Genomic DNA, 14090 nt, shown 5'->3' on the forward strand with positions numbered 1-14090 from the left:
GGCAAAAGACTGAACATATGATGCGGCCTAATGGGCAAAACTTCTTGGGTTCAGTCTAACTATTAATTGCTGTGGGTAATTTTTAGTTTCCTTGGAGAACTGAGGAAAGAACAGCTCGATAAATCTGCAAAACGCCTATCTTTGGGTTGCCAAGCTACTTGCCCCAGGCTGGCCGAGTTGTCCTGGAGAAATCTGTGTAAAATGGCTTGCTCAGGGTAAGGGCCTCTCTGGAGGAGCACTGGGGAGGGCATGCCACTGGCCGTGTGCTCGCTGGGCTGTCCCCATGCTCTCCAGCGACTGCTGCCTGCTTCAGAGACGGGCAGTTGTCCTGCATCTAGGTTAGAGAACTTCTGGCTCGCAGAGGTGGTTGGATTGTCGGGCACGATATTTGGCCAAGGTAGGAAAGGTAATGAGTCACATCTATTGATAGCTTTTTGCAGCAGGATGTTTGATTAAAACAAACAGTAGCCTTACGCTCACAAAATGAATGGCATAATTAGATGCTATCTGTTTTCCATTACTATGTGCTCTGAAGAAAAAAAGGTGCGTAAGATTAATCTGCATATTTAAATACAATGGCATTTCTATACAGACTTAATGCTGATGACTGTCACTGAATTGTACTCTAATATCATTATTAATAGTGTCTTAGAAGAAAAGACTAAAATTATGCTGAAAAATCTGTCCTCATAGCAGAGGTAAAATGAAGTTTAATGTTGCGGAGTGTCTGAACTAACCTACTTTGAGTCCAGGTGACTGATGTAAAACACAGGTGGTGGGAGGGGACAGAGCTGCCGATGCCCAAAAGCAGACCTCAGTCTGGTCTGTGCACAGCGCCGTGCTGCCTGCAGAGCAGGGAAAGGGGCAACCACCTTCTTTGTGTATCAGCCCGGTGTGCCTCCATCGGCATAGCTAAGCAAGTCCTGTGTTTTGTGCTGCTGGTCCTTTGCATTTAGGGGATCCTTATGAGAGGAAAAGAGCTTCCAGTAGTTTTTTTGCTCCTGTCAGGAACAGAAACGGCTACAGCCCAGGTTGCTGGTGGCATATAGCAATTGGGGTGAGGTATCGGGAATTGAGCATAGTCCCGGAGATGAAAGGAAGGGTCCAACAAACAGGAGCGAAAAGAATTAACAGCCTCTTTTGCTTAGATACCACCACAGGTAACCAGACAGCTGTCTTCCAATTTTGTTATTCCTTCTGCTATTACTTTTCTATTTCTGGCTATAAATGTTCTAATGTTCTGGCTATAAATGTTCTAATGCTGCAAAATTAGCTATCCTGAGTGGTACAGTGAGAACCTGACCTTGTCAAGCATTGCATGTACTAGACAGGAAAGCACTGAACAAGATTTTCCAGCTTGCTTCCTTTCTGTTAAGTCTTAATGACTTTTCTACTTCCATTTCTCAGCCTTTTCAGTGCAAAATCAGGAAGCACTTGAAGGAGCATAAGGTGAGAGAGAAAGTTGTCTGAAAAAACCTTACAATTACTGCTTCTTAGTGAGAGGAACAGCCACAGTTCTGGGTCTTCATTACACCACCTGTCATGGTTTGGTTTTGGTTTTTTTTTTTTTGTGCCAAACTTTCCTGTGCTAACCATTAGCTGTTTCCAGTGAGCAGTAAGCCTGGACTTACCATACCAGTACATATAATAGCAATAACAGACGCTCTCTTGAAATGCCAGAGCCAACTTGTCTGAGGTTTCTCTGATTACATCGGATTATTTAGTTTATGTAACTAGATTCTAGATGATACCCTGGTTGTAAGCACGTGTTACTTGACCCCTTCTGGCAGCCCAGGGCCCATAGCAGAGCCGTACCTGCTAGAATTGCTTTCTGCTGGGATCCCAAGCGTTAAATTTTGCAGAAGGAGTTGGGCACTGGGCAGAGCTGGCTTTTGCAGTGCTGGATGCCAGAGCTACAGCTGAGCTGGAGGTCCCAGCACTGCTCCTGCGTGTACTTAAACAGCAGGACAAAGCTTTGGTGTTAAAGACAGGCTCAGCATGACCTGCTGCCCGGCCTGTAGGGATGGCTGTGCTGAACCTCAGACTAAACCCTGGAGCTGAAGTCAGGGGGTTGGGGGTTGGGGGTGGAGCGGGTGGAATCATCTGGTAAAGCTTGTTAAAGGCAAATAGCTCGTGCTGAGTGTTGGCAAAAGCAATGTCACCAGTGATGAAAAAGCAACTGTGGTAAATGTTGACTTTCACACCCCTAATTAGCTTGCCTAAAGTGTCAAAGCTGATTCAAGCCAGTAATTCAGCTGTACAGCCTTGGATCAGTTGGTCTGTGGGGGAAGGAGAGTCAAGCCTCCACAGATTATTTTAATGGATAAAAAAAGTTGTCTCAAATCATAGCTGAGGCTTTTCAGAGATGCAGTCTATGCTTGGTTAGCCCAGCTCTGTGCTTGATATTCCCTGCCTCAGATCCTGAAAGAGCTAAATAGGCTTTGAATTCATCCTTTGCAGAAAGTGGGGCAGGGAGAGATCTAAACGGGCAGAAAGCATGAAACAGCAATGTGTGTGATGATACGCCATGGCTCTCAGAGGGCTATAGCCTCAAGTGTTCTGTGAAAATACTTGGTCAGTGTCAAATGGTCTCTTGGCTTATTGCTGTGTGCAAAGAGAGCTGCTTTTGCATACATAGCTCAGCAGTGCAAGATTTGATGCTACAAGTGAGTGGTTCTTGGGACTCGCACCTCTTGTCTGCTCTCAGGGCACAGGGCTGGCAGAAGTGAATGCCACCTCCAGTGGGGAGCGTCCCTTTCTGAGGGGCTCAGAAGGTGCCGCCTGCAAGATTTGTGTCCCGCATTTTCCCAAACACAAGACCTGACTGACCTTGTTCTCAAAATAAGGTTAGAGCGAAATATAACCTAGCTGCAAGGTGCATTGAGAGGGCTCTGATATATTGCAAGTTTGCCCAGTGGCTGTTTGTCCTGTTTGTATCTGCAAAATGATGTGGTTTCCTGAACTAATGTGAATTGTGTAACTGACTTCTTGAAATTAATTTTCTCTAACAGTATAAGTCAAAGTCTGGCTAAGGTTAGAAACTTTGTTAGGGAACAGCATTAAGTTACGAGAAGCTGCATGCAGTGGGATTACTCAGAAAGGGGCGTATATACACCAGGACTTAAATTGTGCTTCCTAATTACGAAGTTTCCTGTTAAACCCCCTTTATTTCTCCCTTTGCGCAGAGGTAATGAGTCTTTTTGTACCTATGAAAGAACTGTGGAGCAATAGCTGATCTTGTTGTCAACTAAGACAACAAAGTACTTGGCACATCCAGGGGTAAGCGTTGTTTGTCTGCCACCTGTGCTTCATCGGTGAGGGAGGATGGCTGGGTTGGGAGTGGAGGTGTTGTCAAGGGGGTGCTGCAAAGGACAATATCCAAGTAGGTGCAACTGGCTCCAGAAGCACCTCCTCAGATAGGGTGATTATCGCTGTGCCCTGACAGAGGATGCAATACACTTGAAAAATCATTTTGCATTTTTATTTTTAAGAGAAAACTTCTGACTTCTGTTCAGAAAGGTTCCTACACTATTCTATAGCTTTGTTGCTTATTAAGCCAGCTGCCTTTGTGGCAGGATGCTTTGCTGGGGTATGTACTTCATCCAGAGGAATCTGAAACAACACCATTACTATGAAAGAGTTGATAAAACTGAGAGCTTTTCCTAATCCACTGCGAGTGCTGGACATTATCCAAGTCTGCGTAAAATTTAAGCACAAATCTAATTCAATAGTGAGTTTACTAAGACTTGTCCTAAGTATTTCTGTTGGAAAGGAAAGGGCATATCTAGTAAATGTAGATGAAGAGGTATGTGAGGCATCTGGAATATTTCTGTATTGTTCTAAAAATGCATGTGGCTTTCTTTAGCCATCTGTTTTAACGATACCTTACTGGGAATGAATGAGTTAAGGTTGCCTCAGGCATGGGACTGGTTGGAAGTTACAGGACAACAAACACGTCCAGCTGGCAGGAATGATTTGTCACTTTTGGAAGTCACAGGAGAAGATGAGGCTTTAATGTTGACCGGCCCACGGGAGCAGAACACTTGAGAATTGTATGAATAGAAAGGGAAACAAAGGGACATTTAATCTTTGGGACCTTTTTAAAGGTCAAAATGCAGCATACTTGCAAGGAAGTTACTGGAAGAAAAACTGATAAAGCAGAAAAACAAAATGCGGGTCTAGGAGTATCAGTATGGAGCTAATCTACTCCACTTATTTACATTTCCACTCAGTGTTCGTGTTGTAAACAAATACTATTTGAAGACTGGGTACCACTCACAGTCCCCTTTTTCTTGATAAGAACTCTTTCTTTTCTAAAGAAAAACCATCCTTGTTATGACATTGGCCTGTGACTTTGTCAGCTTCAGAATCACTGAATAGTTGAGGCTGTCAGTGACCCAGAGATCACCTAGTCCAACCCCTTGCTCAAAGCAGGGTCAGCTGCAGCAGGTGGCTCTGGATTTTGAGGATCTCCAAAGGATAGAGGCTCTACAACCTCTCTGGGCAATATGTCCACCTGCTCGACCACCCTCCGAGTAGAGAAGTTATGGGTTTTTTTCTCCTCTTCTTCCTCTTGTGTTATGTTCAAATGGAATTTCCTGTGTTTCTGTCTGTGCCCGTTTCCTCTTGTCTGTTCCGATAGCACTGAGAAAGTCTGGCTTCATCTTCTTCGCTTCCTCAAATCACACCTCCCTTGTTCCTTTTATTCAGTTTCACTTTCCAAATACAGAAGGCAACTTTCCTGGATACGTTTTGCTTATATGTTTTGCTAATACCATAAATGTAATAGAAGATGTCTCACCCATCTTGTCTTTCTTAAACTGCTACAAATATCTGTGGTTTGATCCAGCTTACATTACATGCAACGGGAATCTCAGAATATTGTTGTAAGTGCCAAGTTAAAAACTTCTGATACCCATCAGTATAAAATGCAAGTGTTGGAAAACTAAGCGAGACTTAAAACCTGAAAAGCTGAATGCCTTACACATTTACTTGTGGGAAATATTGTAATATTAAAGCCTCCCATTATTTGCCTGTAATGCAGAACTTGATGTTTACAGCTGAAATCCAAAATTTGTAAAGTGTGGCCCTTTAGAGGAGTGCAATGCAACTAACAGTCTTGTTTCTTATTGAAAACAGGCATCTTCCAACAATGGGGAACTAGAAAGTCTATAGAAGAAAAAGTACACAAATGGAGTACAGCAGAGAGATGAATCAGACTGGTGTACTGAACACTAGTAAAATCACTGCTGATGTTTGCTTGCTTTCTATATGGATAAGTCAGCAAAGATCTTGAGCTATTTGGACTGTGGATTGCAGAGAGGTAAAATATTCAAAGCTGTGAGGGCAGGTGTTTCCAATGATTAGCTGAAATGGATAATAGAAATAAATGTCACTGAGAAGCTCCAAGATTCAGTGCATCTGCAGTGCTGGTATGGGGCAGGGTGGGATGCAAGTTGCTCCAAGTTTGAAATTCTGATAGGTGTAAATATTTAGTATGATGCCAAACACTGGAGGACTTGCTATCAGTTTCCTATGGAAAGAAAAGATCTATGTGCCTAAAGAATAAGGCTGGGGTGCAGGATTTGAATCAAACTTTGTTAGGAACTAATATGCTTGCAGCCAGAAGAGACAAAAAACCTTAATGAGAAAGATCTTAAACCAGTACCCCCTGCAAAGAAAAAGGGTGGTGTAGTATATGTATTAGTAGATACTGAAATACTCTTTGCTATCTATGAGGAAACTAAGGCCCTGATCATCAAGATATATGCCTAGAAGGATTTGAACTTTTTGGGCTTTTGTGTCTCAGCTTAAAATAGTAAGCGTCTGAAAACTATCAGTCATAATTGGTGTGCATAGTATCTGCTGCGGGTCAGCAATTGCCTTTGCAAGGCAATTTGCATAGTTTTGACAACCCCTTAAACTGAAGGGATGGAGGCAAGTAACAATTCATCTGGCACTTGAATTGAGTAAGTTTTATTATTCAAACTGCTAAAGCTGAATAGGTAATATATTTGTGCGGGGCTTTAGTAGTTTCTGACAGCGGCCAGTGGGAGTTTGCCATCCTATAACTGCCTTGTTTTACTTGTAACCAAGATGCAGCCTGCTCTCATGGAGAGCTTTGGGCAGCTTTCACTGCGAATGCCACCACAACAAATGTGCGAATTCTTAGCAAGATTTTTTTAATCACTTTGCATGGTTTAACTGCATGCTGTTTTCCCCTTTGGGGCAGACAACATGACTGGGCCAGGCACAGCACTGGTATTAGGAGCTGACCCCTTTTGACGAGCTGTAGGAAGGGACGTTCCCTGCCTCAGACACAGGAACAACATTCAATTTAAGGTAACAGATACACAAACCCACCTTCCCGTGTGACTGTTATTTCTCACTTGTAGCAGCTAAATTACTTGGTAGCTTTCCTAATGGTGAAAATAAATGGACTGGTACATTGCTTAATGGAAATCTTTCCTACTGTTGCTTGATCTGCTAAGTAAGATATTGTTATCCATGGCCTCCCCTCTTCTTGAATTGCAAATGAGGCTTAGAGGGGAAACACTGCAGGAGGCTGAAGACAGAAATAGTCCAAGCAGCCACACTTTCCTCTTGTTCATAAGGTTGCCCGCGAGAATCTTAACAGTGTCCTCTCTGTGTCTAATCTTAAAGCCCAGCTAGGGGAGCCCAAACTGTCACAATTTCAGGAGGGAACTGCTCCTGAGAGGTGTTTCTGTAGATGGCAGAGGAGCCATGCAGCTGTCAACAGGCAACAGCTCACCCGGATGCTGGGGAAAGGAAGCCCAAACTGCACAGACTGCTTCCTGTGGGGCACATAGCAAAGAAGTCTAGCTGGAATACAGGCAATTTAAATCAAAGGAAGTCATTTGAGAAAATAACATCTGCATTGCCCATAATAACCCAATAAAGTGTCTCTTGAAGACACTTATGTGTGGGGTTTTTTTTGGCTGTGGTTCTACAGACTGCAGACTTTGTCACTCAATTACTGCTGAGAAAGAGAGAAACAGGTAAGTCTAATTTGATTCAGGCCATCTTTGTACTAGGTAGATAAATGCTGTCGCTGGTTGTGAAATCAGTGTTGGCGGTAGCCCCAGCAGAAAGCTTGAGAATGAGGGTACAGCTCCCTGTTCAGTCCTACCCGTCGCTTTTATGTCATCTTTGGGTGTTGGGTGTTCTAGGTAACATGTTTCTTTTGAGAATACTTTGGGATAAAAGTCGTGCTGCAAATAGTGCCACTGAAAGAAACAGAATAACTTGTAACACAGCTACAGTGAATTATGATTCTGGCCATGAACCTCTTTTTAAAATCCTGTTTTTAGGAAAAGATAGGAATATTCTCCTGAGAAGTACAGCTGCATTGGGATTACTGCAGGGGGCTTTATGTTTCACAGTCTGCTTGAAAAACTTGAAAACCAGCTGCAGATTTTGTAATGGATGGGCTACACATCAAAAAACCCAACCCCACAACCCCAAGCCTTGCTTAAAACTTCTTTACATTCACATCCTCTAGACAGCAAAGTTTATTCAAGGTGAGAGTCTAGAATCATATAACTCTTCTCCGGACCTGCTTTACAGCAAAGTGGAGAGCTTCACCTGAGGGTGCTGATAGAGGCGCTGACATCTAGGAACCACACAAAACGCAGGGCAATTCTTAACAAAGGCTCCTGCTCTAATGCAAAAAGAAGTAATAGGAAATCAATATTATTAATAATCTCAAAGTGTTGCCTTTGTGGAACCCACTGAATTGTGACCCTAATCTTTTGAAATCACCCAGTAAACTTTAAATCAGAATAATGTTCCTTCAGTTGACCGTGTACTAAAACCAGATGGTGTACCAGTGGAGCAGGATGTTGTTATTGAGTGAAGTGGTATCTCCTGCAGATTATTAAAATATGTGAATGTTTCTCTCCTTTGCTCCTTGCTTTTTAAGTTCTTATTGATGCTACTGAGAGAAATTTGCTGCTTTTGGAACATCTATCTGAATAACTTAAAATATCTACATTTTAAGGCTAACTTGACTGTTCTAATGTTGCATCTTTGCAGTCTAAAGTCGAGGCTGGTGTTCTAGGCCTGCGGACGTTATTCCAACACAAGTTGGTCTGCTAGTCTGTGGTACATTTGCTGTGTTGAAGAGCTCACAGGCATGAGTTATGCATAGGTTTAATTTATGATTTAATGCAGCTGTTCAGATGGTTCATTGTTTGCTGCTTATGCTTTGAGGTTAAGCGGTTCTTGCCCCTTTCCTTGCAGTGTCTACTAGCTTGCTGGTAGACACTATTTTCACTATTTTTTCACTTGCTGATAGACCTTTTTTTCACTATTGCAAAAACTGAAGTAATAAAAGTTTATCTTAAATTAAAAATATAAACTATGTCACAGGCAGAACAATTCTGGCTAACAACAATATCCTTCCTAAAATACAACGCAGAGTACAACATGTTTAGAGTGTGTCCTGCTTATGGTTTAATCATACCATTTTGTGCCACCAGCTCTGTTCAATTTGAAACAGATACGACCAGTTTGGTGGTTCTAGGGAGAAAGGTGCTCTTTCAGTGAACACCCCATATGCTGGCTGGGGGCAGTGCACGCTGAAGTTGGGAGAAGCCCTCTCTGGGCAGCCACCCCAGTGCTGTCCTGGGGACACTGAGTGGCTCCAAACTGTGGTTGTTGCTGCCCTTTGGGATGTAGTGGGAGCTGCTCTTGAAGGATTAGCATGTAAGCGTACAAGCAATGGCTACTAAATTAAATTATTTATAATAAACAGAAAACACTGTAAACAAACTGGTAGTTATTTTAAGGGTAAATTCTGTCATCACATAGCTGTGTTGCAGTCCAGAGTCTTACCTAACCTATTATTAGCTGATACTTTGCTCTTTTATCAGCTGTCACTGTTTCAAAGGTAAGTCCCTCTGAGTCTTTGTCTCAGACTTTTAGCACATCACTTCCCGATTTTTTCCTGACTCTTCTCTCTTTTTCCATCACCTCCTTTGCAAACAGTAAACTCTTTTTCTCTCTGGTGTGTTCTCTGGCAAAAAACTTTTTCTGGTTAAGGACAGAGCTAATCACCTGTTTTACTTGAGATTTCTTCACATCTATCTCCCTGCCCTCTCCTAAATCAATTCCATCCAAAGAATGGACTGGTAATATCTGAGCACCTGGAGTAAAACTGAAAGTGTGAGCTTCAATGCAGATCATTGTTTCTTTATTTAAAACTAAAGCTACGGGACAAGGGCAATATTGATATATAGTAATGGAGCCCAGTTACTATAGTTCTTTTCTTGGAAACATATATTTTTACATTGGAGATGGCCTCAAAAGTCAAAACATTATTCCTTTTACTAGTGGTTGGACTGTTGTGCACAAAAACGGAAAAGGTAATACTTCATCGTGCAGACTGCTTCAAGCTATTATTTTACATATCCTCTCTGGATTTGTAAGTTGTTGCACACAGACCCTGATTAAAATAAAAGCGCTGGCTGAAGTAGAAGAGGCAATTGCCTTCGGTGCTGATGTTACCCTCCCTGGGCTCTCCAGCCCTCCCTGGGAAGGCTAGAGCACAAAACAGCTGTGTGTTTTCCCTTCCTGAGCCGCTTGCTGCCAGAGCGGGCTGCCTGCTACTGTCAGAGATACATGTCTACTTTGCCTATGCCTTCAGCTAGCTTTGACTCTATTAACTATTTCCAGATCCAATACTTGAGCGTTCATCTTTGTTACGGCTTATTTTGTGTTTCAGTTGTGAAGATACAAGACGTAGACTCTTTCCTGATGGACCCTTTAGCCCCCAGCTTCTCCAAGTCTGGCATCTCCCCTGCTTAAAGTATATTCATGAAAATAATTTGATAAATTATCAGTGCGCAGCATGGCATTCAGCCATGGTCCATTTATCTGCTCATTACAGTGAAATTAACAAGATTTTTGACTGCATAGACTGCAGGACTAAGGGCTCAAAGGATGAAAAGACTTGCAGTATGTGATAAAAAGATACCTCAGTTAAAGTGGGTTATATAAAAAAATAAAGCATGTCTTATCTGCAGTTAGAAACCATTGCTGTCTGAATAGAATATAATGGGTTTCAAAGCATGAAAGGATATAAAAATGCTGATGTATATAAAGGATAAGATGAGAAGATCGATTCCCCCCCCCCCCTAGAATCATAGAATGGTAAGAGTAGGGAGTTGGAAGGGACCTTAAAGATCATTTAGTTCCACCCCCCTGCCATGGGCAGGGACATCTTCTACTAGACCAGGTTACTCGAAGCCCCATCCAGCCTGGCCTTTTTATATAAAATGACCAAAACTGACTGCCCTTTGAAAGATTGAGGGGGATAAACCCAATTTTTTAAAATCTTTCTTCCTTATTTTCTTTATTCCATTATAGCAGAGAAGAAAGAGTTTTCATTGTAATCAGGGTGCTGTTTATGGTCCTGGTTATTGAATTTAATTTGTAATAAGGCCTTGAGAAGCAACTTAGAAAAAAGTCTTCTCGTGATTTTTAGCTCTTCTGTAGCTAGCACCTGTTAAATAGGTCAGTATGTTTTGTATCTTATTTGAGGATTCTGTAATTAGGTTCTTGTCTGTGAGATGCAAGAACATAAAAGTGGTGGTTATTTTTTGGATTTTTTGTTTATTCTCTTCAGCACTTTCCTAAATTCAGTTTCCTTCTTAAAGGTAATTCCAAATGCATAACCCAGAGTGACAGCACTTTAAAAGCAAAGACAATTGTTTTAAGTTTTTCTGAAGAGTGACTCTAAACCCTCATTGCAAAGCAATTTACTAGATAAACGTACATTATTATATTGTACATGTGATACAGTGAAGTCTAAAGAGATATAAGAGGAGAAAATTCTTTTTATCGTGCTGTCAAATGTACCAGGCCTATAGCTACCATGAAAGTAACACGTTTTTCTTTTTTTTTTTTTTTTTCCCTAAAGGCACAACTGAGTTAGTGGTAGTGGCAGTAAGAACTATATTCCCATCCCATGTGTGACAGGAGAGGAAGTTTACCCCTTTTTGCTTTCCATCAGTCCCGTTTCCTCTGATACTGGACAGCCACCTTCATCTGCCTCCGTGGGCCCTCCTCTTCATCTCCATTTCATTATGTGAGCGTTATTTGAGATGGCTGGACACTTCAGATGTGGCCTATCTGCAGAAAAACACAGTAATCTAAAGTTTACATCTGTGTATGTAAATACACCATGTCCAGTACAAACTTACAGAAATATAAACATTAACAAAATCCACTGAGGGACTAGGACTCACTCAAGTATATGAAACAGAAAACATTTAATGAGGAAACTGGTGTATTGAAGTACATCTTAAAACACAATTATTGACCTCTTAATTTAATGAAGCATTGTGCTTCATTGGAACAAGCAGTCTGTGCAATAGAAAAGTCTAGGAAATAAAATGAGGTCTCCTTATATCTCCCACGAATTTAAATGGTTCTAGAAAGAAAAAAAAAAAAAAAAGGGCAAGGCCATATTGATGTCAAGTTATCCTCCAGGTGAGGAGGAAAGGTGGTTAAGTTGCTGATTCATGATGTGCCTTCACCATATGATTTTTTTTTTTTCTCTTCCACCCTTCCCCCTCCAGCTTCGGAGCCTCTCTATAAACTCCCATAAAGTTTTGCATATTAACGACTGATAAATGTAGCGGAATTCTACTCTGTATGTGTGAGTGGGAAGCACGCAGCCAGGCTCTGCATCCCTACTCAGTGTGTATGGAAGCGGATTCATAATTTATGCTGCTGCTGAATAAGTCCAGGTGCCAGTGCATTGTCATGATTAATTTAACAAAGCTTACTTAGAAATGACACCACAAGTGATAGCTAACGGCATGTTGTTTCACTCTAGTAAGTGCATATTAGATGCTACTTCTAAGGAATAACAAAGGAATGAAAGCTTGTTTTTCTGAGTCAGTCTGACAGATAGAATGGGAGGTTGCATATTTCTGACTTTTCCTATGTTGGTACGTAATTGCTCAGGTGTTGTGTCAGCCACTTGAAGCAGCTTTGGCCTGCAAAGGAGAGGGCAACAGCTGTCCCCCCATCCAAGATCAGGGATTGAAGGTCAGTAAAATCTATAATCAGTATGAATGCTTATCTCATTCGTGAGCCTGCAGTGATTACAGACATCACCTAGCCAAGCTGCCAGCACCGCCAGGCTTCCTGGGGATGTTTTGGAATTAACTGTTGCATCGCACCTGGGATACTGTATCCTGCCTCCAGGTGCACCCTGGTCAAATGTATCGAAAAACACTTTTCAACTGTAACTATGTGCCTGTTGGCCACTTAATTCCGTGAACTCTGATGTTTCAAGGTGCAGCTTTGACTTACCGAGCAGGTTCTTGAGGGAAGGTTGGCAAAGCACAGTTAACATACTCCCCAGAGTGCATCAAAACTGTCGGACTGTTGGACCTGCCACGTAAACAAACGAACTTGATATAAAACTGCTTTTAACCTGTAATTTAATGTTTTTGTGGGGGAAATTGCCGAATCCTCATTTCACATAAACAGATATATGAGTCATTACAGTTGAGTATGTTTATTGTACGTGGCAGTTCTTTTCAAAACACACATGTTTAAACAGATGGCTTATGTTGACTATTAATGCAGTTCCTGCAATTAAGTTCAGTCTGAACGAAGTAGACAAGAGACTGACATTCTATTGACATCAAAGCTGGTGTATTGCATCTTCTCCTTATGAATGTTCAAATTCAGATCTGCTACTACAGCCTTACTGAAATGTCAACTGTGATAAGTCACGATGTAACTGAAGAGGAGAGATAAGGTACCTGGCATCTTGCTAATTTCACTTTTTGACTGGGATTTATGATTTGCATATTCATGCTGTTATATTTTAATGGTGAAAGTCCATGTTTGAGCAAATTACTGTAAATAAACATAGCAGTAGGGTAAAACTTGGCTCTCTGTCTCTGTAGGTGTGGCAGGCTCAAAGCACAGGCAAGCTAACTTCCACCATACAGGGAACCCAAAGGCATGGTGGTGTTGTGCTCTGCTCACTGTGCTGCCCACTGAAGCAGCTGTGTGGCCACCAAATGCTGCTGTCGGCTAATGGTCCTGCAGGTAATAGGGCTGTGCCAGAAAATAGGAATAGCCATATGCCTGGTGAAATCCAAAGCTCCCCTAGCGCAGTGTTGTGCTGATGCAGGGTATCACAGGAGTGACTGGTGAAGAAGGACTGGAAGAGCAGCTCAGATGACACAGCCCTGACTACAGAGCTGGGGCTGTTTTGGGGCTTCCCGACCTGCAACCCATTTCGTTGTGAGTAATAGTGTGTGACAGGTTTCTCCTCTACGAATTTGTCACAGAGCTTTTGGTATTGATGTAAACATTCATTCTTGTAGCAAAGTGTTTCATACCTTAGCTGTGCGTTACGTAAAAAGGTGTCTCCCCTTCTTTTGAACTTACTACTAGCTTCATTTGGTGATCTGCAGGTCTTGCATTGGAAGAAATGGTGAACAATTGTTCCCTATTCACTGTCTTTGTGTCACGTAATTTTTTTAAGTCTATTCTATCATCTGATGTGTTTGGCAGCCTGAGGAGTTCTATGCTATTTCTCATATAGAAGGAGTTTTGTACCTATCTTTATTACTTTTCCTCTATTGCCTCATCAGTATTTTACTTACCTATCTTAGTCATTTCCGGGTAAACTTCTGCAGCAGGTAATGTGTTGGCCCTGAAGCTGGAGTCACTTGGATGCATTGCAGCAAAGATGGTCTCCAGCCCCCTGTGACTCGTTTAGGAGATGTTGATTGTAGATTCTGGAATGACGTAGAAGAACAGGTATGGTTAGGCTTAGTGATGCAGAGTAGCCTTTTAAAACAGCTTAACAAGCACGTCGTGTCTGTTAGGTACTGCTTACCCTTTCCTCCTTCCTTGGTACTCTCCTAAGGCAGATTTCATCTTTTGCTACTTCCTCTATTATATTCTTCACTTAAATTTAGTAGTGGAAAAAAACATCACAACATGCATTTCTCATATGTCCTTGGATAGAGGTGTTTTCAAATGTCATTTAATTATTCAGTACTAACTTTCTAAACAACCATGCACGGGAGTAA

The 14090-nt window shown here is 41.9% G+C and overlaps 1 protein-coding gene across 1 annotated transcript in view; it reads left to right on the forward strand.

The window, feature by feature from the left end:
- The first annotated feature begins 249 nt into the window (after window positions 1-249).
- VPS13C (vacuolar protein sorting 13 homolog C (S. cerevisiae)) overlaps window positions 250-14090 on the forward strand; it is a 135366-nt gene continuing 121525 nt past the window's right edge. Inside the window, exon 1 of the mRNA XM_009886726.1 lies at window positions 250-397. Within this exon, the coding sequence (XP_009885028.1) occupies window positions 250-397 (148 nt within the window). The remainder of the gene's footprint in view (window positions 398-14090) is intronic.

Source organism: Charadrius vociferus, unplaced genomic scaffold, assembly GCF_000708025.1.
Source record: "Charadrius vociferus isolate BGI_N301 unplaced genomic scaffold, ASM70802v2 scaffold356, whole genome shotgun sequence".
In the NCBI taxonomy this organism is placed as follows: Eukaryota; Metazoa; Chordata; class Aves; order Charadriiformes; family Charadriidae; genus Charadrius; species Charadrius vociferus.